At 43.1% G+C, this 22422-nt stretch overlaps 1 protein-coding gene across 2 annotated transcripts in view; it reads right to left on the bottom strand.

Moving 5' to 3' along the window:
- Window positions 1–22422, bottom strand: part of LOC125466459 (zinc finger protein Aiolos-like) — a 198992-nt gene that overhangs the window by 161033 nt on the left and 15537 nt on the right. For both annotated transcript variants that reach the window (XM_048560982.2, XM_059638785.1), the window contains exons 2-3: window positions 7175–7226; window positions 5674–5790 (exon numbers count right to left, since the gene is read on the bottom strand). In XM_048560982.2, the coding sequence (XP_048416939.1) occupies window positions 5674–5790; window positions 7175–7223 (166 nt within the window). In that variant the 5' untranslated portion in view covers window positions 7224–7226. The remainder of the gene's footprint in view (window positions 1–5673; window positions 5791–7174; window positions 7227–22422) is intronic.

The following is a 22422-nucleotide window of genomic DNA, read 5'->3' as shown; positions in this document are numbered from 1 at the left end:
GGAATACTGCGTCCAGTTCTGGGCGCCCTATTATAGGAAAGATGTGGATGCTTTGGAGAGGGTTCAGAGGAGGTTTACCAGGATGCTGCCTGGACTGGAGGGCTTATCTTATGAAGAGAGGTTGACTGAGCTCGGTCTCTTTTCATTGGAGAAAAGGAGGAGGAGAGGGGACCTAATTGAGGTATACAAGATAATGAGAGGCATAGATAGAGTTGATAGCCAGAGACTATTTCCCAGGGCAGAAATGGCTAGCACGAGGGGTCATAGTTTTAAGCTGGTTGGTGGAAAGTATAGAGGGGATGTCAGAGGCAGGTTCTTTACGCAGAGAGTTGTGAGAGCATGGAATGCGTTGCCAGCAGCAGTTGTGGAAGCAAGGTCATTGGGGTCATTTAAGAGACTGCTGGACATGTATATGGTCACAGAAATTTGAGGGTGCATACATGAGGATCAATGGTCGGCACAACATAGTGGGCTGAAGGGCCTGTTCTGTGCTGTACTGTTCTATGTTCTATATTTTAAGACCCTAGCGTACAGTCCATCAACACAAAGGCACTTGTCAGCCTCCAGCTCCAGCAACTTAACCAGGACCATTCCTCTGGAGATTGTTATTTTCCTAAGCTCTTTCTTCCATGCCATTTCCTGACATACCACTACTTCTGAATGTTGTTTTTATCTTCTACAGTGAATACTAATACAAAAGCCTCTTTGCTCATGGTTGTCTAGCAAACCTTTCTGAACTTGGTTTCTCTTTTCACAGATGGACATAGTCACAAGAAAGAGAAACGCAGAAGCTGTAAATTTCTCTCTCTCGTTCTCTTAGCGGAGCTTCTGGGAATCGGATAAAATCTCCAAATATCAGTATTTCTGGCTCCCATATAAACTCTGGAAAGCAGAGCTCTGGACTCGCATCCAGGTTCATTTCAATCCAAATAAAAGATAGATCATCATCTATGGCTGTCAGCAAATTTGATTTTATTGACCAAAATCCTGGTGGACTGTGAGAATTCATCAAACTCTATCCCTTATTTTCAGAGCCTTGGCCAACAAGGGTGTATTTTTAAAAAGTGAAAGAACCGCGGATGCTGAAAATCAGGAAAAAAAAACGTTGCTGGAAAAGCTCAGCAGGTCTGGCAGCATCTGTGGAGGAAAAAACAGAGTTAACGTTTCGGATCCGGTGGTTCCGAGGAAGGATCATCGGATCTGAAACGTTAACTTTGTTTTTCCTTCACAGACGCTGCCGGACCTGCTGAGCTTTTTCAGCAACTTTGTTTTTTTTCCTGAAAGGTGTATTTTCCCCAATATGATCTTTCTTTCAAACATCATCTCTGCAGAGTCTGTTGTCTCTAGTGTTGTGAGAGTGTGAATGTTTTGGGGAAAGAGGAATATAATTCCAGAATACAATTTAATGTCAACAGTGTTTGCCACTTTAAATGGATTATTTTGAGTTCATTAAAGAAGCTGGGGAAATCTCTTCTATTGGATTGTTGTACAAAAGGGGATCGACTGCTATTTTGGTAATTGAATCAAAAAAATGTATTAATGGTGAACAGTGGGCTTGATTGCCAGAAACATCTTCCATCACATTCATAACACTGATGCCATGAAATTTCAGCTGGTCCAGGTGCAATGTTAAGGTCCCCTATGGCACCAACTTCCCCACTGTGCTGCCATTTCTACTGATGTATCCTGTCAGGAAAACTAAGGAACAGTGCTGGTAGTGTCTTGGATATTGTAAGCTATGATTCTGTGACTTTGCCTTTGTCAGCCATCAAGTCATAGAGTCCTACAGCATGGAGACAGGCCCTTCAGCCCAAATGGGTCCATGACATTCAAAATGCCTACCAACACTAAACCCATTTCCCTGAACTTGGCCCATATCCTTCTAAACCTTTCCTATCCAATGAATTCATCCAAATGCCTTTTAAATGTTGTTAATGTACCCATTTCAACCACTTCCACTGGCAGCTCATTCCATATGCGTACCACCCTCAGTGTAAAAAAGTTGCCCCCCAGGTTCCCATGTATTCTTTCCCCTCTTACCTTAAACTGACGCTCTCTAGTCCTCAATTCCCCAAGCCTGGGAAAAAGACTGGCAGCATTCACCCTATCCATGCCTCTCATTATCTTAAACATTTCTTAAGAACCCCCCTCATTCTCCTATGCGCTAAAGAAAAAGTCCTTACTTGTCCAACCTCTCCTTATAACTCAGTCCCTCGAGTCATGGCAACGTCCTTGTAAATTTCTTCTGCACTCTTTCCAGTTTAACAACATCTTTCCTATAGCAAGGTGAGCAAAACTGAGCATAATACTCCAACTGCAGCCTCACCATACCCTGATTGATGAAGGCCAGTGTGCCAAAAACGTTCTTCACTGCCCTGTCTACCTGGGACTCCACTTTCAGAGAACCATGCACCTGAGCTCCAATGTCCCTCTGTTCCACCACACTCCTTAAGACCCTACCACTCACCATGAAATCCCCTACCTTGATTTGACTTTCCAAAATACCACACCTCACACTTATCTATATTAAACTCCATTTCCCATTTCTTGGCCCACTGCCCCAGCTGGTCAAGATCCTGCTGCAATTTCTGATAACCTTCCTCACTGTCCACAATACCACCTATTTTAGTGTTTCCACAAACTTACTAATCATGCCTTGTACATTCTCATCCAAATCATTGATATAGATAAGAAACAGCAATGGGCCAAGTACTGACCCCTGAAGCACACCACTCGTCACAGGCCTCTTGTCAGACAAGCATCCTTCCACTATTACTCGCTGCTTCCTATCGTCGGGTCAATTGTGTGTCCAATTTGCTGGCTTTCCCTGGATTCCATGCAATCTACCTTTCCAGAGCAGCCTACCACGTGGAACCTATCAAAGACCTTACTGAAATCTATGCAGAATACGTCGACCACCCCGCCCTCATCAAACTTCCTGGTCACTTCATCAAAGATCTCTAACAAATTTGTGAGGCATGATCTCCCATAGACGAAGCCATGCTGACTACTCCTAATCAAACCCAGTCTTTATAAACACATGTCTATTTTACACCTCAGAATCTTCTCATGTACCTTACCTACCACAGATGTTAAGCTTACTGGTCTATAATTCCCAGGATTTTCTTTGCCGCCCTTCTTGAATAAGGGCACAATATTTGCTACCGTCCAGTTTTCCAGGACGTCACCCATGGCTAGCAAGAATGCAAATATATCAGCCAGGACCCCTGCAATTTCTTCTCTAGCCTCTTGCAGTCCGTGACACAGCTCTCCCAATTTTGGCATAAGTCAAATGATAGTATGGAGGACTTTACAGGGTTGACGGCGTTGTCTTTGCTGATGTTGCTTCCGATGCTTTGGCTGATGATGAATGGTAGATCCAATTTAATTCCTTTCTTTTGACTTTGTAGCAGTTTGATACAACTGAGTAGTTTGCTAGGCTTTTGCAGCCACTTGATTGTGGGGTTGCACTGCTTTCTGCTATCTTACACTAGTATAATGTAAAGAAACTCACTGATAATCTAGCTGAGACCAAATACTTGTTGTAAACCCAGAAGTTGGAACTAGAAGCATTTAGGACTAGTTTCCAATTAACACATGGTTTAGAGGATTTACAGCAGAGAAACTGGCCATTCAGCCCTAATGATTATACCGTGCTAATATTACACATCAGCTTTCTCCACTTTCAAGTGATTGACAGAAGAACCAGAGATAAGACGAGAATTTTTTAAAAAAGTAGCAAGGTGTATAACAACCACGTTCCGTGCTGTGCAATTCAATATGTCAAACTTCCTGATAGGACAGTGAGTTTCACATCCTCACCATAAGAGATTTGTCATATTAAATCCCCTGTTGGATTTCTATTTAAGATCTCTAACTTTGTACCATTTGCCAATCAAAAAACATACTTTCTATATGAACTCCACAAAACTCTTAATAACCCCTATAAGGTCACTCGTCACCATTCCCTATTCTAAAGGAGGCCCTAGCTAGTTTTTCCTGATAATTGTAACCCCTTAGTTCCTGTATCATACTCATAATTTTTTTTGTAAAACAGACAGAAGAGAAAGTGTATCCTATCGTCCTTTTTCCTAATTAATCTTCATTCTTTTTAACCAAAGGTTTTGTCATCCAGTCACTACTTCCAGGATATCCTTGTTCTGTCTTTTGTTTGTTCCAACAGTGGTCATGTCCTTGAGTGAATATTGTTTTTTCATCTTAGGTTTTTGTTGATGATTCTTCTGTCTCATAACTCCCCAGCCCAGATCAGCTGCGTTTTACCAATATTCTTTTTTCCTAATCTAACCTCTTAAACTGAAACAAAAGAAAGTTACCAGTTTCGTATAGGCAGGTTTGGCAGCATTGACTGGCAGCAATAGTGGAAAAACCATAGTCCAGGTAATCATTTTCTTTATTCATGCATAGGAAGTGGGCATTACTTAGGAAATAGGAAGACAATCCTCTCTGATGAAGGGTCTAGGCCCGAAACGTCAGCTTTTGTGCTCCTGAGATGCTGCTCGGCCTGCTGTGTTCATCCAGCTTCACACTTTGTTATCTTGGATTCTCCAGCATCTGCAGTTCCCATTATCACAGAAGACAAAGTGTGCCAGTTCAAAGTGTGATCTAACCAAGGCTTAATATAAGTTTAGACTAACTTCTCTGCTTTTGAAAAAGATGTTAACTTTTTAAAACAAAACATAAGGGTGAATGGGCATTCCTGTAGTGCCACTCACTAATCAAGTAACTTATTTTAACCTGGTTCAACAGAGAGTAGCAGGTCTTATGGCAGGTAGTGACACTGCCTCGAAGACAGATGTCTCAGGTTCATTTCCTAATCCTGGAACTGATGGCCAAAAAACTTGCAAAAAAATGAATAAACAACAGGTGCATGAGAAACTCAGCAGGTCTAGCAGCATCTGTGGAAAGTGAAACAGAGTTAACATTTCAAGAGCGATGTAATTTTCTTTAGAACTGAATTTCTCCAACACTTTCTGTTTTTATTTCAAATCTCCAGCATTGCTAGTTTTTTAAATGATTAACTTGATTTATAACACGTAACTCCTTCCAATATGTGGCAATAGGCGTTAATAGCAGGGAAGATTCCTGGCCAGTCATGTTTAATTCAGAATGGCACGCTCAAGCTTTTGGCTCTGGCTTCAAACTAGTCACTTTCTTCCAGGGGAAACAACATGTGGAAGTAGATGTAAGCATGCAATTTGTCTGCCTCATGTGTCTCCAGATACAACGAGTCTTCCAAATCTAATTCAACACTGACAGACCTGGCCAGCCCACATATGATGGAGGCTTCATTTGAACAACATGTAGAACTGCCCGAATTGCTGAAAACAAGCACATTATGTTACTTCTAAGTCCAATTGCTCAGAAGTACATCAATTTTGAGGCCCTTTGCCACAGATCAATACACCTAATCCGACAACGTAAACTACCTTATTCTAGTCAGGATGAGTTTTGCAAATTTCACAAGGACTATTAGTGGGAGTACCAAAAAAACTAAGGATCTCTACATACACATTGTGAATGACATGCACCCCACAAACTGAATGGCTTTTAAACAGTAAATCAGTATTAATGAATGGCAATTCTTGAGAGTGGCAATCATACGTTAAAATAATCTGAAAGTAGTTGGTTCTTTTGTTTGATTTATGTTCTTACCAACAATGGCATCAGTGTTGAGTTGTTCTTGATCACACAGCTCCTGAACAGGATCGGAGACGTCACTCTTACTTGGGAGATCAGAAACTTCTCTTATAATGGGGACTGTCTCAACATCTAGACAATATAATAAAAAGCCTGGTGTACATTACTGCCAAATGTGTAAATATAAACATCAAAATCGCTGAAACAGTTTTAAGCTTATGGAACTAGCTTTTGCACAAAAGTGGTAGTGTCAGATGAAAGTTCTGTACCTTAAATAGATTTTATTTTGCTTAAAAAGCTTTCTAGACTCAATAATAAATTAACAATTTCAGATCATATCTTTTGTATGCCTTTATTCAGTAGACGGCTATTGATAATGATGCTGCTTTTCCCATTTCCACTTCCTCGAAGTCCACCTTACTTAGCTTTGCTAATATCATTACCACCATCTTTTCCTTTGCTGTTATTGTTATTATTTAAACTCTTCAGGCAGACTTTCCCTTTTGTTTATCTAGAGTGTCTTCCCTCCCTCTTTTCTTGCATAAACCCTGATACAAACATTTCTGACGAAGGGACACCAACCTCAAACGTTAACTAGTTATCTCTCCACAGATGATGCCTGCCTTGCTGAGTATTTACAGCATTTTCTATGTTGTTTCAGGTTTCCAAAGAAAGTGGGACATAATACCAGCACTTCACCGGAGGCTCACTGATGATGTTACCTAGAATGGTGACGAAACGTCTGAAAACGAACCTTCCAGCTCAGGGAGCAAACTCACATCCAGGTTTCCAGTATCTGTACTATCTCCCTTTACCCCTTTACCATTTAAAAAAAATTTTTCTGACATTATAACATTCTCCTTCTAGTGACACCAGAGAGGCTGCAGAGAAAAGTTACCAAGATGTTGCCTGACAGGCTGAATAGACTTGGGTTGTTTTCTTTAGAGCAGAGAAAGCTGAGGGGACACCTGATAGAGGAGTATAAGATTGTGAGAGTCATGGACAAGGTGGATGGAAAGCAGCTGCTTCCCTTACTTAAAGGGTCAGTAACAAGGAGACATAATTGTCGGGAGAAGGGAAGGAGATTTAGAGGGAACATGAAGAAGATGTTTTCACCCAGAGGACGGTGGAGTCTGTAATGCATTGCCTGGAGGTGTGGTTGAGGTGGGAAACCTCAGAACCTTTAAAACATACATGGATGCGTACTTGAAATGTTATAAGGTTAGGGGCCAAGTACTGGAAAGAGAGATTTGTGTAGATAGTTTGGCATAGAGTCAATAGATCAAAGAATTTCTTCGGTGCTGTGTGATTCTATGACTTTCAGGTAGATTCAAATCATCTCCAAAACAGGATGATAGTGAGTTAGGATTGTGTCAGGTTTTGAGGTTCCAAATGTAAGTACATCCTTGTTCTAAAACATTTTGGGCCTTTGGGTGGTGACACCTGTTGGGAGTGCCCTAAAAGGATATTATTTTCAAGAATGACATGCTAATAATTCAAATAAGGGCAGCATTACCTTCTGGTTGAGACTTGTCTTGGATCTCTTCTGTTCCCATGTCAGACATTTTCTGGAAGAGAAAGTTTTAAAATTTAACAGACAAAATCCACTCAATATTTTCTGAGTACACCACTAACTACAATCAAAGGTAAGTCGTGCTGTCATTAATGGACTAAAATTTTCATACGCTAGTAATATTAACAAATCTAGCCTCTTTAGACAATTCTTATATAAATTAAAACCATAAATGACATTTTTGCATTATATATATTATATAAATTAATGTATTACATATATTCAACTGATCATTTTCTGTGGCTTTTATAGTTATGATTCCACAGCCAGACAATTTGTAATATATAAAGTTATTTATTCCCTTAGTCAGAAAGCTTTGACATGGGGAAGAATTGTTCTGGTTTTGTTTACAAATCTACTAAAATTATTCATGGAAACTTATTAATTCGCTGTCATTGGTTAGTTATTATCTGATCATGTATTTTACACTTTAAACTGCTGGTTAGGGGAAGAATGGGAGAAGATATTTAATGACAATCAGCTCTGGGCACCACTGGAATTGGACTTCACAAAATCACCATTACCAGTCCATCCAATTAGCAATTTGCAAGTAAAATAATCAGGAAAAGCCTAAAATATTTCAGAGAATGCAGATACTTGCCCTTGCAAACACAAAGACGCCAACTCAGCAGATGAGCCTTGCCAAATATTGAAATCACTTAGTTTTATCTCTATTTCTACTCTTGTACATGACACAGTCTGACTCAACATGACTGTGGCAGCTACCTCCAATATCACAGTCTTTACAGTAATCTTTCAGAATATCAGTTCCAGTACAGTAAACAGAAACAATTATTCACAGTTCATTTCAACATCACAGGACCTTGTAAATACTGTACAGACACACTCATAACTGTAATTCTCAGAATGCTCCATAAGGTGGTATCACTGGGACTCATTGACAGTATCACAGAATAGAAACACACCGGGTCTTTTAACCCATTCTATATAATGCGTTCAATAGGAACCTACAAGGTACACATTGCATTTCTGCATTTTCTTTTTCAGTCGAAAGATTTGCCATCACTGCCTTATCCAGAATTCCACTCCTTTTGTCGATCACTCAGTCTGCATTAGAACTGCCTGATCGTCTTTCCATGTTTGCCAAAAAAGTACAAATAGTGGTCATCAGTATTTGATGAGAATAAAGTTAAAGGTTGTTGAATGAGTTTTGCTGTGAAAGCAGAACAGCTGACTTGAGCTGTGACGTAATGGAATTTCTTACTGTCACTAACATCTTAAATCCAGTACTTATAAGAATATTAATACTTTTACGCTCATTTACATTGTCAACAGACAGATAGGTCTCCTGCTCTCTATTACAGAGTTGGGGAACTCCTTGAGTTTAGCAGGATTCAAGTCCCATATTTTCCTGGGTATCACAAGTTGTTGAATGTACAAATTCAGAACATGATAGGAAAAATGGTAGAGAGAGCAGAAAATGAAATGTCTCTTCATTCATTCTTTAATCAGAAGAGTGCACGCTGATGAATTCTAAATTCAATAGTGGGTGCAAGTTGACTCCTGATAATACAAAGTTGTCTTTGATAGCTGGACAGACTTATACTTGCATAATGCTTTACATGAGCACCGACTTCTCAAAATTTTTCAGTTAATGAAACACCTTTTAAGAGCTGTCACAGCTGTAATGAGTAAGTGCAACAGCCAATATGCAAATTCCTACAACTAGCATCATGATAATGACCAAATATTCTGCTTTCTTTGTGTTAATGAAGTGATAAATATTGATCACAACACCAGGGCTAACTCTTCAGCTATTCTGCTGAACAGTGCCATGAATATCTCATGCTAACCCAAAGACAGATGGGACCTCAATTTAATGTCGCATCTGAAAAACAGCACCTCTGACAGTGCAGTGCCCCTCGAACTAACACCTCAAACAGTGCAGGGCTCCCTCAGTACTGACACTCCAGCATTGCAGTGTTCAGTCTGTACTGACCCTCCAACAGTGGAACGCTCCCTCATCACTGACCCTCTGACAACGCAGTGTTTCATCTTTTGAAGAAGGGCAAAAGAGGCAAACCAGGGAATTACACACTAGTCAGCTTAACATCTGTGGTGGAGAAATTGTTAGCCTTTCATCAAAGGTGGGGTAACTGAACACCTTAAAAATGTTCAGTTAATCAGGAAAAGCTAGAATGGATCCATAACAGGTTTCATGGTTCACAGCTGACAAATCTCACTGATATTTAGGGAAATGGAGCTGGAGCTGGATGAACTACGGATCATTCGGGAGGCAGAGGGGGTAATTGAGAGGAGTTATCGGGAGTTGGTCACTCCTAAGGCTCAGGACGAGGACAGATGGGTTACAGTTAGGGGGAGGAAAGGGGACAGACAGACAGTGCAGAGATCCCCTGTGGGCATTCCCCTCAGCAATAAGTATACCGTTTTGGATACTGCTGGGGGGGGATGACCTACCAGAGGAAAGCCATAGTAGTCAGTTCTCTGGCACTGAGCCTGACACTGTGGCAAAGAAGGGAAGGGGGCAGAATAGAAAAGTACTTGTGGTAGGGGACTCGATAGTTCGGGGAATCGACAGGAGATTTTGTGGGCAAGATCGGGATTCCCGGAAGGTATGTTGCCTCCCTGGTGCCAGGGTCCGGGACGTCTCCGATCGGGTGTATGAAGTTCTAAAAGGGGAGGGCGAACAGCCAGAAATCGTGTTACATATTGGCACAAATGATATAGCCAGAAATAGGTTTGAGGATATAAAAAGTGATTTCAGGGAGTTAGGATGGAAGCTGCAGAGCAGGACGAACAGAGTAGTGTTCTCTGGTTTACTACCGGTGCCACGAGATAGTGAGGTGAGGAACAGGGAGCGGGCGCAGCTGAACACGTGGCTACGCAGCTGGTGTAGGAGGGAGGGCTTCAGATATGTTGATAATTGGGATGCCTTCTGGGGAAGGTGGGACCTGTACAAGAAGGACGGGTTGCATCTGAACTGGAAGGGGACCAATGTCCTGGGTGGAAGGTTTGCTCGAGTAGTTCGAGAGGGTTTAAACTAGTATGGCAGGGGGGTGGGAACCTGAGCTGTATACCAGAGGTGAGCGTTGATGCAGGTGAGGCAGTAGCAAGAGGTAGACCAGCTAGTGGGAAGGATTTTCCTGGGAAGGAACCAAGGGATCGGTTAAAGTGTGTTTGCTTTAATGCAAGGAGTATCAGGAATAAAAGTGATGAACTTAGAGCATGGATCAGTACCTGGTGCTATGATGTTGTGGCCATAACAGAGACATGGGTTTCTCAGGGGCAGGAATGGTTGCTGGATGTTCCAGGGTTTAGAACATTTAAAAAGAATAGGGAGGGGGGAAAAAGAGGAGGGGGTGTAGCACTACTAATCAGAGAGGGTATCACAGCTACAGAAGCTTCCTTTGTCGAGGAAGATCTGCCGACTGAGTCAGTATGGGTGGAAATTAGGAACAGCAAGGGAGTAGTCACCTCGTTAGGGGTTTACTACAGGCCCCCCAATAGCAGCAGGGAGATTGAAGAAAGCATAGGTCGACTGATTTTGGAAAAGTGCGCACGCAGTAGGGTTGTTGTAATGGGTGACTTTAACTTTCCTAATATTGATTGGAACCTCCTTAGAGCAGAAGATTTGAATGGAGCTGTTTTTGTAAGGTGTGTTCAGGAGGGTTTCCTAACGCAGTACGTTGACAGGCCGACGAGGGGAGAGGCCATTCTAGACTTGGTGCTCGGAAACGAGCCAGGGCAGGTATCAGATCTTGTGGTGGGAGAGCATTTTGGTGATAGTGACCATAACTGCCTCACATTCTACATAGCTATGGAGAAGGAGAGGATTAGGCAGAATGGGAGGATATTTAATTGGGGAAGAGGAAACTATGATGCGATTAGACATGAGTTAGGAAGCATGGACTGGGAGCAGTTGTTCCATGGTAAGGGAACTATCGACATGTGGAGACGGTTTAAGGAACAGTTGTTGGGAGTGATGAGTAAATATGTCCCTCTGAGACAGGCAAGAAGGGGTAAGATTAGGGAACCTTGGATGACGAGAGCGGTGGAGCTTCTAGTGAAAAGGAAGAAGGTAGCTTACATAAGGTGGAGGAAGCTAGGGTCAAGTTCAGCTAGAGAGGATTACATGCAGGCAAGGAAGGAGCTCAAAAATGGTCTGAGGAGAGCCAGGAGGGGGCACGAGAAAGGCTTGGCAGAAGGAATCCGGGAAAACACAAAGGCATTTTACACTTACGTGAGGAATAAGAGAATGGTCAAAGAAAGAGTAGGGCCGATCAGGGATAGCATAGGGAACTTGTGTGTGGAGCCTGAGGAGGTAGGGGAAGCCCTAAATGAGTTTTTTGCTTCTGTCTTTACGAAAGAAACGAACTTTGTAGTGAATGAAACCTTTGAAGAGCAGGTATACATGCTGGAATGGATAGAGATAGACGAAGCTGACGTGCTGAAAATTTTGTCAAACATTAAGATTGACAAGTCGCCAGGCCCGGATCAGATTTGTCCTCGGCTGCTTTGGGAAGCGAGAAATGCAATTGCTTCACCACTTGCGAAGATCTTTGCATCCTCGCTCGCCACTGGAGTCGTACCTGAGGACTGGAGAGAGGCAAATGTAATTCCTCTCTTCAAGAAAGGAAATAGGGAAATCCCCGGCAATTATAGACCGGTAAGTCTCACGTCTGTCGTCTGCAAGGTGTTAGAAAGGATTCTGAGGGATAAGATTTATGACCATCTGGAAGAGCATGGCTTGATCAAATACAGTCAACACGGCTTTGTGAGGGGTAGGTCATGCCTTACAAACCTTATCGAGTTTTTTGAGGATGTGACTAGAAAAGTTGATGAGGGTCGAGCTGTGGATGTGGTGTATATGGACTTCAGTAAGGCATTTGATAAGGTTCCCCATGGTAGGCTCATTCAGAAGGTCAGGAGGAATGGGATACAGGGGAACTTAGCTGCTTGGATACAGAATTGGCTGGCCAACAGAAGACAGCGAGTGGTAGTAGAAGGAAAATATTCTGCCTGGAAGTCAGTGGTGAGTGGAGTTCCACAGGGCTCTGTCCTTGGGCCTCTACTGTTTGTAATTTTTATTAATGACTTGGACGAGGGGATTGAAGGATGGGTCAGCAAGTTTGCAGACGACACAAAGGTCGGAGGTGTCGTTGACAGTGTAGAGGGCTGTTGTAGGCTGCAGCGGGACATTGACAGGATGCAGAGATGGGCTGAGAGGTGGCAGATGGAGTTCAACCTGGATAAATGCGAGGTGATGCATTTTGGAAGGTCGAATTTGAAAGCTGAGTACAGGATTAAGGATAGGATTCTTGGCAGCGTGGAGGAACAGAGGGATCTTGGTGTGCAGATACATAGATCCCTTAAAATGGCCACCCAAGTGGACAGGGTTGTTAAGAAAGCATATGGTGTTTTGGCTTTCATTAACAGGGGGATTGAGTTTAAGAGTCGTGAGATCTTGTTGCAGCTCTATAAAACTTTGGTTAGACCGCACTTGGAATACTGCGTCCAGTTCTGGGCGCCCTATTATAGGAAAGATGTGGATGCTTTGGAGAGGGTTCAGAGGAGGTTTACCAGGATGCTGCCTGGACTGGAGGGCTTATCTTATGAAGAGAGGTTGACTGAGCTCGGTCTCTTTTCATTGGAGAAAAGGAGGAGGAGAGGGGACCTAATTGAGGTATACAAGATAATGAGAGGCATAGATAGAGTTGATAGCCAGAGACTATTTCCCAGGGCAGAAATGGCTAGCACGAGGGGTCATAGTTTTAAGCTGGTTGGTGGAAAGTATAGAGGGGATGTCAGAGGCAGGTTCTTTACGCAGAGAGTTGTGAGAGCATGGAATGCGTTGCCAGCAGCAGTTGTGGAAGCAAGGTCATTGGGGTCATTTAAGAGACTGCTGGACATGTATATGGTCACAGAAATTTGAGGGTGCATACATGAGGATCAATGGTCGGCACAACATTGTGGGCTGAAGGGCCTGTTCTGTGCTGTACTGTTCTATGTTCTATGTTCTCTATGTTCTATTTCTGAAGAGATGACTAAAATAGTGGAAAGGGGGATGTCGATGGATGTTGTTGTACGGACTTCCAGAAGGCATGTGATAAAGTAAATAAAAACTGTTAAGTGAGGCAGAAGTCCACGGTATTCAGAGTGAATTACTGACATGTTTGGGAAAATCAGAAATTGCCAGAAAAACCCATCAGGTCGGGCAGCATCTTTAAGAAGGTTCACTGGAACCCAAAACGTGAACTCTGCTCTCTCTTCACAGATGCTGCCTGACCTGCTGAGTTTTTGCAGCAATTTCTGATTTTATTTCTGATTTCCAGCATCCGCAGTTCTTTGGCAATTTTTTGGCTGGCAAAGTGGTTGAGTGGTGGGTGACAGAGGTTAAGGATAATGGGTAGGCACTCAAATTGGCAGGATGTGACCAGTGGTGTCACACAAGAATCTGTATTAGAACCTTAAGTATTCACATTATTTATTAATGACTTGGATAATGGCATAGAAAGTCATATATCCAAATCTGCTGATGACACAAAGTTACGCAGTACTGTAGACAGTATAAACAATAGCATAAAATTACAAAGGTAAATTGATAGACGAAGTGAATGGGCAAAACTGTGGCAGATGTAGTTCAATATAGGCAAGTGTTAGGTTGTCTATTTTGGACTGAAAAAGGGTGGTTCAGGGTACTTTCTATATGGTATGAAGTTAAAAATAATGAGTGTCCAATGAAATATTGGGGTTCAGTTGCAGGTGCAGAAAATAGTCAAGCAAGTTAATGGAAGCTGGCCTTTATTTCTAGAGAACTGGAGTACAAGGATACAGACGTTATGCTGCAGTTATACAAAACACTGGTTAGACTTCATTTGTTGTCATGTGAGCAGATCTGGGAACCACACCTTAAGAAGGATAGATTGGTTTTAGAGTGGGTACAATGTATGCTTACAAGAATGATACCTGGACTTCAGAGTTATGAGGATAAACTACATAAACTCAAATTTACAAGATTATGAGGTGATCTGATCGAAGTCTTCAAGATATGAAAATACAGGGAAGACAAAAACAAGACCATTTCAACTGGTTGGGAATTCCAAAATTAAGAGATATAGTCTGAGAATTAGGGCCAGACCATTCAGGAGAGATGTTAGTAAAGAGGTCTGTAGATGTTTGAAACTTTATTCCACAATGGCAGTGGATGCTGGATAAGCTATTAATTTTAAATCTGAGAGATAAATATTTAATAAGCAAAAGTAATAAGGGATATGGGCCAAAGGCAGATATATCAAGTTACGCCACAGATCAGCCATGATCTCACAGGTGTTAGAAGGGCTATAAGGGGCTGGATGGCCTACCCCTGTTTTTATAGTCCTACTGTCTCTCCACCAGCACAGCACTGCCTCTGTACTGACCTTCCAACATTACCTCAGTAATACAGTGTGGTGTTAGCATTAATTTTTAGCATTAATAGGGCAGCACGGTGGTTCAGTGGTTAGCACTGCAGCCTCACAGCGCTAGGGGCCCGGGTTCGATTCCAGCATCAGGTGACTGTCTGTGTGGAGTTTGCACATTCTCCCCGTGTCTGCGTGGGTTTCCTCCAGGTGATCTGGTTTCCTCCCACAGTCCAAAGATGTGCAGGCTAGGCGGATTAGCCGTGCTAAATTGCCCGTGGTGTTCAGGGGCGTGTGGGTTATAGGGTGATGAGGATGTGTTTGGTTGGGATGCTTCAAAAAGGGCAGTGTGGACTTGTTGGGCCGAAGGACCTGTTTCCACACTGTAGGGAATCTAATTTGCATGCTGAAATTCTGGAGTAAGGCTGGAACTTTGTGATTCAGAAGTGAGAGTGTAATGCACAGAGCCACGCCTGATATTTGGTGATTAATAAAATATAATCCAACAATTTGAATCAAGCAACCCCAAAAACCTATTAAAGCATGAATTTACAGCCAATGTGATTCCAAGTATAAAGTAATTAAATTTAAACAACATTGAATGAAGCAGCTTAAAACATCAGGCAGCAGTTTGGGCTTGTAAATACAACCACTAACGTTCACAGCTTCTGTGTCTCTTTAGTTCAACTTCTGCATTCACTCCAAATCAGTAACTGCAATTAGCTCAATCTCCGACTAAAATCACCAGCATTCAGCGCTCAAATAGCAGTATTTTCAGAAAATCAACAGAATTGACAACGTAAAAGTTAAAGTTTCCTTAGAGTTCTTAGTTATGTTAAAAATGGACTTGATTAAACATCACATCTTCAAATGGGGCACTGAGAGATAATGCTCTTTAAAATGAGTCTGGGCGAGCTGCTTTCCATCCAATATTACAAACGAAGCTTTACAATTGGCTACCATGATCCTTGAACTGGGATGAGTGAAACCATTTGAAATTCTCCATTTGACACCAACAGTACTAAATTTTGTTTTTTTTTAATCTCCAGATATAAGATACACTGCACTAGAGGCATGACAGCAAAAGTCACTAGATTAGTCCCTGGAATGAAAATACTGTCCTATGTTTAGAAGCTGAGCAAATTCTGCCTAAATTTTCTGGGAGTTAGAAGAATGAGGTGAACTTTTTGAAACGTACAAGATTCTGAAGGAACATGACAGGTTAGACTTATTCCAACAGGGGAATGTAGAACAGTTTCAGGATAAGGGGCAATCATTTAGGACTGAGAGCAGGTGAAAAGTTTTCACTGAAAGGGTTATAAATCTTTAGAATTCTCTATCCCACAGAGAGATGAATGTGCCATCATTGCATGTAATTGAGGCTGAGGTGGATTTTTGGTGTCTCAAGGACTTAAAGGATATAAAGAGTCAGCTGGAGGGTTATAGCTAATTCCACTTCTTTATTCACTTTTGGAGTGTGTGTGCCCATATTTGTGCAAGATGCGTGCATATTTTATGAAGTGCCCAAGCATATAAAAATATATAAACGTGGGCTGCAAAAGACAACTTGTTCCATCAAAGCATATTCGATATTCGATATGCCAGGAACTTCTTGAATAGACATTTTCTATCTTCAGCAAACATGCAAACCATGTGTCAGGGACAAACGTGTGGGGGCTTTTTATATGTGTGAGAGGAGATGTGGTTAAATGTGTGCAAGTGAGTGTGTGAGAAATGTGCACATGTGTGGATTGTGGATGCATAGAGCACCTTTGGAGAAATGTGAATGTGTATATGTGAGAGAATATGGCCATGCAGTGTGTGTGTGGTGGCGGTTATTTGTAAAACATGAGTTTGTATGAGGATTGGAGTATATCTGGGAGAAGTGTGTCTGAGAGCGTAGGGAGGTTGGTGAGTGTATGGACAGTATCTGTTGATCATTGGAGTTTTATATATGCAGGGTGGAGTGTATATGTTGTAGATTTGGAGTGTCTGTATTGGGGTAAGAGGTGTAGTATGTGTGGAGGTGGTGAAGGGTGTGTGAATGTAAGGGTGTATATAGGGTGAGGACTGTGTACATGATGTGTGTTTATGTGTGCAGTTGGGTGTGGTATTTATGTGGTGCATGTGGGGGTGGCTGAATTTGGGTAAAGACAGAATTAGATGAAGGTATGATATGCCCCCTAATCAAATAGCATTATAACTCTTCTGGAAGGTTTATGTTGATGTTGACCCATAGCACAACTCCTGCTTGCAATTTTAGGGGATTAAGCATCAATAATAAGGAGAGAAAGTCAAATCTTCCTCTGTAAAAGCTGTTCTGTTAGGAAGGCAGCCAGATGGCCTATCTCCTCCTTTAACCACTTGTGTTATTTTCCTTTGTGGGTTTTAAAACCCCTGAGAATACAGAAATGTCATTCCTGTAACACTCTCTGTATAAGGCAACAACTGAAATGTTCTTCTGTTTTTCGTTTTGATGCAAACATGAAACTGCTGGTCTCAAAGAGTTAAACCCACGATTGCTGCTCCGTCTGCTCCTAACTTATTCTATTGTTCATTTCTGAAAACAGTTTCTGGTTAAATTTATAAAAGTTTAGCAAAATCAAACAACCAAAATTCTAACCTGAAAAACAGTTCCCATGGCCCTTTGCTCTTCAGCAATAGTTCCTATATAAAATTAGCTTTTAAAACAAGATTCTATTGAAGGAGCTGCACTCCCCTCACCCCCTGAAATTGTACACAAGGATTACGTTAAATGTAAGTTTTTCCAGGATATTATGTGTCGCAGGCGTTCCTTCAGTAAGTGCTAGAGTTTATGCTATTATTTGAATGGAATACCATCAAAGTAAAAGTTCCCCAGAATAATCTTGCAAAGCAGACAGTGAATCTAATGATGACATGTTTAGAGTCTAATTGTAGTCAGTCAGGGGCCTCAACCTACCCCCAGTGAACATAACTGTTAACTGCCTTAGACATAATAGTACCTATAGTACAGGGGAAAAGCCAGCTGATGACAAAGTTTCTTGTTGAGGCTTGAGCAAAGCTAAAATAAACTGTTTCCTTTCTGTCTGAGGTACTGTCTTGTCCCTTTGCAAATCTTCATCTATATCGGCCTCAATTAGGAAGCATGGGCAGAGTGGACATTCCCAAGGAGATGCTGCTAACTACCTTGATCCATTAACCATTAAAAGGTCTGGGATAATAAAAACCAAAAACACTGTAATCACTTCACCTAACTAGTCACTGTGCATCCTTACAGGCAGGCGTGAAAATGGGCCAGTAGGCTGGCTGTTTGCTAACACAGAGTACAATGTCAAAAGTCTTCGTTGTACCAACAGTAATGATAGGATCCATAAACATTCAATGGAAAGCCAGGCTCTGACCAGATATTCCACAAACATGCAATGCAAAGGGAACATGTCTGTTGTTAACAATTTCAACAAAACTTTGAACATTACAACTTGTAATGTTGTGTGTCATTTACTAAGTGTTACCATTATGTCCAAACTTTATCAGAATTATGTGTGTCTAGTATGAAAATTATATGTTAATGGAGAGGATTTACACTTCCATAACATTAGATCACGTTTATGGAAGTAGCTCACTCTGCCACAGTAGTATACAGGAAAACATCAAATTTTAATATGGAAAAGCAGCAAACCACCTTCTGAGATAATGGGAACTGCAGATGCTGGAGAATTCCAAGATAATAAACTGTGAGGCTGGATGAACACAGCAGGCCAAGCAGCATCTCAGGAGCACAAAAGCTGACGTTTCGGGCCGAGACCCTTCATCAGAGAGGGGGATGGGGAGAGCGAACTGGAATAAATAGGGAGAGAGGGGGAGGCGGACCGAAGATGGAGAGTAAAGAAGATAGGTGGAGAGAGTGTAGGTGGGGAGGTAGGGAGGGGATAGGTCAGTCCAGGGAAGACGGACAGGTCAAGGAGGTGGGATGAGGTTAGTAGGTAGTTGGGGGTGCGGCTTGGGGTGGGAGGAAGGGATGGGTGAGAGGAAGAACCGGTTAGGAGGCAGAGACAGGTTGGACTGGTTTTGGGATGCAGTGGGTGGGGGGGAAGAGCTGGGCTGGTTGTGTGGTGCAGTGGGGGGAGGGGATGAACTGGGCTGGTTTAGGGATGCAGTAGGGGAAGGGGAGATTTTGAAACTGGTGAAGTCCACATTGATACCATATGGCTGCAGGGTTCCCAACACATCCCTCACACCCCGCCCCCGCCACAACCGCCCCAAGAGGATCCCCCTCGTTCTCACACACCACCCTACCAACCTCCGGATACAACGCATTATCCTCCGACACTTCCGCCATTTACAATCCGACCCCACCACCCAAGACATTTTTCCATCCCCTCCCCTGTCAGCTTTCCGGAGAGACCACTCTCTCCGTGACTCCCTTGTTCGCTCCACACTGCCCTCCAACCCCACCACACCCGGCACCTTCCCCTGCAACCGCAGGAAATGCTACACTTGTCCCCACACCTCCTCCCTCACCCCTATCCCAGGCCCCAAGATGACATTCCACATTAAGCAGAGGTTCACCTGCACATCTGCCAATGTGGTATACTGCATCCACTGTACCCGGTGCGGCTTCCTCTACATTGGGGAAACCAAGCGGAGGCTTGGGGACCACTTTGCAGAACACCTCCGCTCAGTTCGCAACAAACAACTGAACCTCCCAGTCGCAAACCATTTCCACTCCCCCTCCCATTCTCTAGATGACATGTCCATCATGGGCCTCCTGCAGTGCCACAATGATGCCACCCGAAGGTTGCAGGAACAGCAACTCATATTCCGCCTGGGAACCCTGCAGCCATATGGTATCATTGTGGACTTCACCAGTTTCAAAATCTCCCCTTCCCCTACTGCATTCCTAAACCAGCCCAGTTCATCCCCTCCCCCCACTGCACCACACAACCAGCCCAGCCCTTCCCCCCCACCCACTGCATCCCAAAACCAGTCCAACCTGTCTCTGCCTCCTAACCGGTTCTTCCTCTCACCCATCCCTTCCTCCCACCCCAAGCCGCATCCCCAGCTACCTACTAACCTCATCCCACCTCCTTGACCTGTCCGTCTTCCCTGGACTGACCTATCCCCTCCCTACCTCCCCACCTACACTCTCTCCACCTATCTTCTTTACTCTCCATCTTCGGTCCGCCTCCCCCTCTCTCCCTATTTATTCCAGTTCCCTCTCCCCATCCCCCTCTCTGATGAAGGGTCTAGGCCCGAAACGTCAGCTTTTGTGCTCCTGAGATGCTGCTTGGCCTGCTGTGTTCATCCAGCCTCACAGTTTATTATCTTGAAACCACCTTCTGAGCTTGCTTCGTGTTCTGTTATACTCACGTATTACTTGAAATGAAAATAAACACCTGCACAATATGTAAGTGAAAATACAATAATCTCTGTTAATAATCAAGCAATTCCTGCAAAGATTAAGCTTTAAAATTTTGATGAGCCTTCCACAGGCTACCTCCACCACTAGCTCTGAAAAGGAGGGTGGACGGCTCATTGAACTTTTCATAGAGACATAGGAAATAAGTGCAGGAATAGGCCATGTGGCCCTTTAATCTTGCATCACTCAACCAGCCAGAAATGACAATTAAGTCATGAGTGAGTTCTTTTCAATGAAACAACTGGAAAAGTTTCACAGGTAAATAAACAGTGTTGTTTTATGGAAAAGCATTATATATAAAACACCAATTATTCTGGCAGTAATCTGAAGTGATTGGTTTAATAGAACAGGTCCATCCATAACGCTTGACTTCATATACCTCAGGATAGCATGAAAAATTTTATGTGTTGCAGAATAATAGAGCCAAAATATTACAGCGATCATTGAAGATAATAATCAGGAACAAAAAATGGTCAAAAGGTTAATAGGGTATTATCTTTTCACATTAGAGGGCTAGGATATAACATTTGAGGAAGTCTTGCTTCAGCAGTAAGAAATCCTGGTGTGACCATGTCTAGAGCACTGTGAGCAACACACTGAGGAACAAAGTTGTTGAGAGTTCTCCGATATGCGTGAGTGTTAACTACATAAACTGGGTTGTACTCGATGGAATAGCAAGGAATTAAGAGGTGACTTCAGTTGTAGGATTTTGAAAGGAAATGATAGAATAGATAGAGCAACTATTTCCATGGGTGAGGCAGTCTGGGATCAGTGTGATACTTAAAACAGAATGGAAATCGTGTGGCAGACGACGATGGAGTTTGTGCAGGTTTCTCAGCTACTTGAAGAACATTGCTTGGACAAGTGGAAATAACCTTTAAATTTGAGCCAGGCCATTCAGGAGTGTCAGAGATAATGGGAACTGCAGATGCTGGAGATTCCAAGATAATAAAATGTGAGGCTGGATGAACACAGCAGGCCAAGCAGCATCTCAGGAGCACAAAAGCTGACGTTTCGGGCCTGGACCCTTCATCAGAGAGGGGGATGGGGGGAGGGAACTGGAATAAATAGGGAGAGAGGGGGAGGCGGACCGAAGATGGAGAGTAAAGAAGATAGGTGGAGAGGGTGTAGGTGGGGAGGTAGGGAGGGGATAGGTCAGTCCAGGGAAGACGGACAGGTCAAGGAGGTGGGATGAGGTTAGTAGGTAGCTGGGGGTGCGGCTTGGGGTGGGAGGAAGGGATGGGTGAGAGGAAGAACCGGTTAGGGAGGCAGAGACAGGTTGGACTGGTTTTGGGATGCAGTGGGTGGGGGGGAAGGGCTGGGCTGGTTGTGTGGTGCAGTGGGGGGAGGGGATGAACTGGGCTGGTTTAGGGATGCAGTGGGGGAAGGGGAGATTTTGAAACTGGTGAAGTCCACATTGATACCATATGGCTGCAGGGTTCCCAGGCGGAATATGAGTTGCTGTTCCTGCAACCTTCGGGTGGCATCATTGTGGCAGTGCAGGAGGCCCATGATGGACATGTCATCAAGAGAATGGGAGGGGGAGTGGAAATGGTTTGCGACTGGGAGGTGCAGTTGTTTGTTGCGAACTGAGCGGAGGTGTTCTGCAAAGCGGTCCCCAAGCCTCCGCTTGGTTTCCCCAATGTAGAGAAAGCCGCACCGGGTACAGTGGATGCAGTATATCACATTGGCAGATGTGCAGGTGAACCTCTGCTTAATGTGGAATGTCATCTTGGGGCCTGGGATGGGGGTGAGGGAGGAGGTGTGGGGACAAGTGTAGCATTTCCTGCGGTTGCAGGGGAAGGTGCCGGGTGTGGTGGGGTTGGAGGGCAGTGTGGAGCGAACAAGGGAGTCACGGAGAGAGTGGTCTCTCCGGAAAGCAGACAGGGGTGGGGATGGAAAAATGTCTTGGGTGGTGGGGTCGGATTGTAAGTGGCGGAAGTGTCGGAGGATAATTCAGGAGTGTGATGTGTTGAAAAGGAGATACAAGTGTGGAACTCTTTCGCACAAAAAGCAGCACGAACTTAAGATACATAGTTTGAATGAACAATCAATCTATTGGTCAGCTATAAAACTGGCTTTGCAGGTTGTCCAGCTATTACAGAACCTCACACAATTTTCATTTCCACTGTTTTATGCATAATCTTCACCTCTTTGAAGATATTTTGCAGAATAATGTGAGGCTTCATACATCTAATCAGCATACACTTACAACAGAGGGACAATTAAAGACTAAGCAAAGTCAGAATTTGGAAGTCAGTGTTTGGATTGTGAGGAACAAGGTTTCCTTATGGAAGAGGCAGTTGTGGGATTAAAAAAAAAGTGAGATAAAGTTTTCTGCCGAACATTCACAAAAACTGTGCTTCAGGAATTATTTTGTTTTGTTTCAAATAGAAAAATTTAGAGAAATG

This window comes from Stegostoma tigrinum, chromosome 31 (genome assembly GCF_030684315.1).
Source record: "Stegostoma tigrinum isolate sSteTig4 chromosome 31, sSteTig4.hap1, whole genome shotgun sequence".
In the NCBI taxonomy this organism is placed as follows: domain Eukaryota; kingdom Metazoa; phylum Chordata; class Chondrichthyes; order Orectolobiformes; family Stegostomatidae; genus Stegostoma; species Stegostoma tigrinum.
Note: the sequence above shows the minus strand (reverse complement) of the source record. Positions and strands in the feature narration are given on the sequence as shown.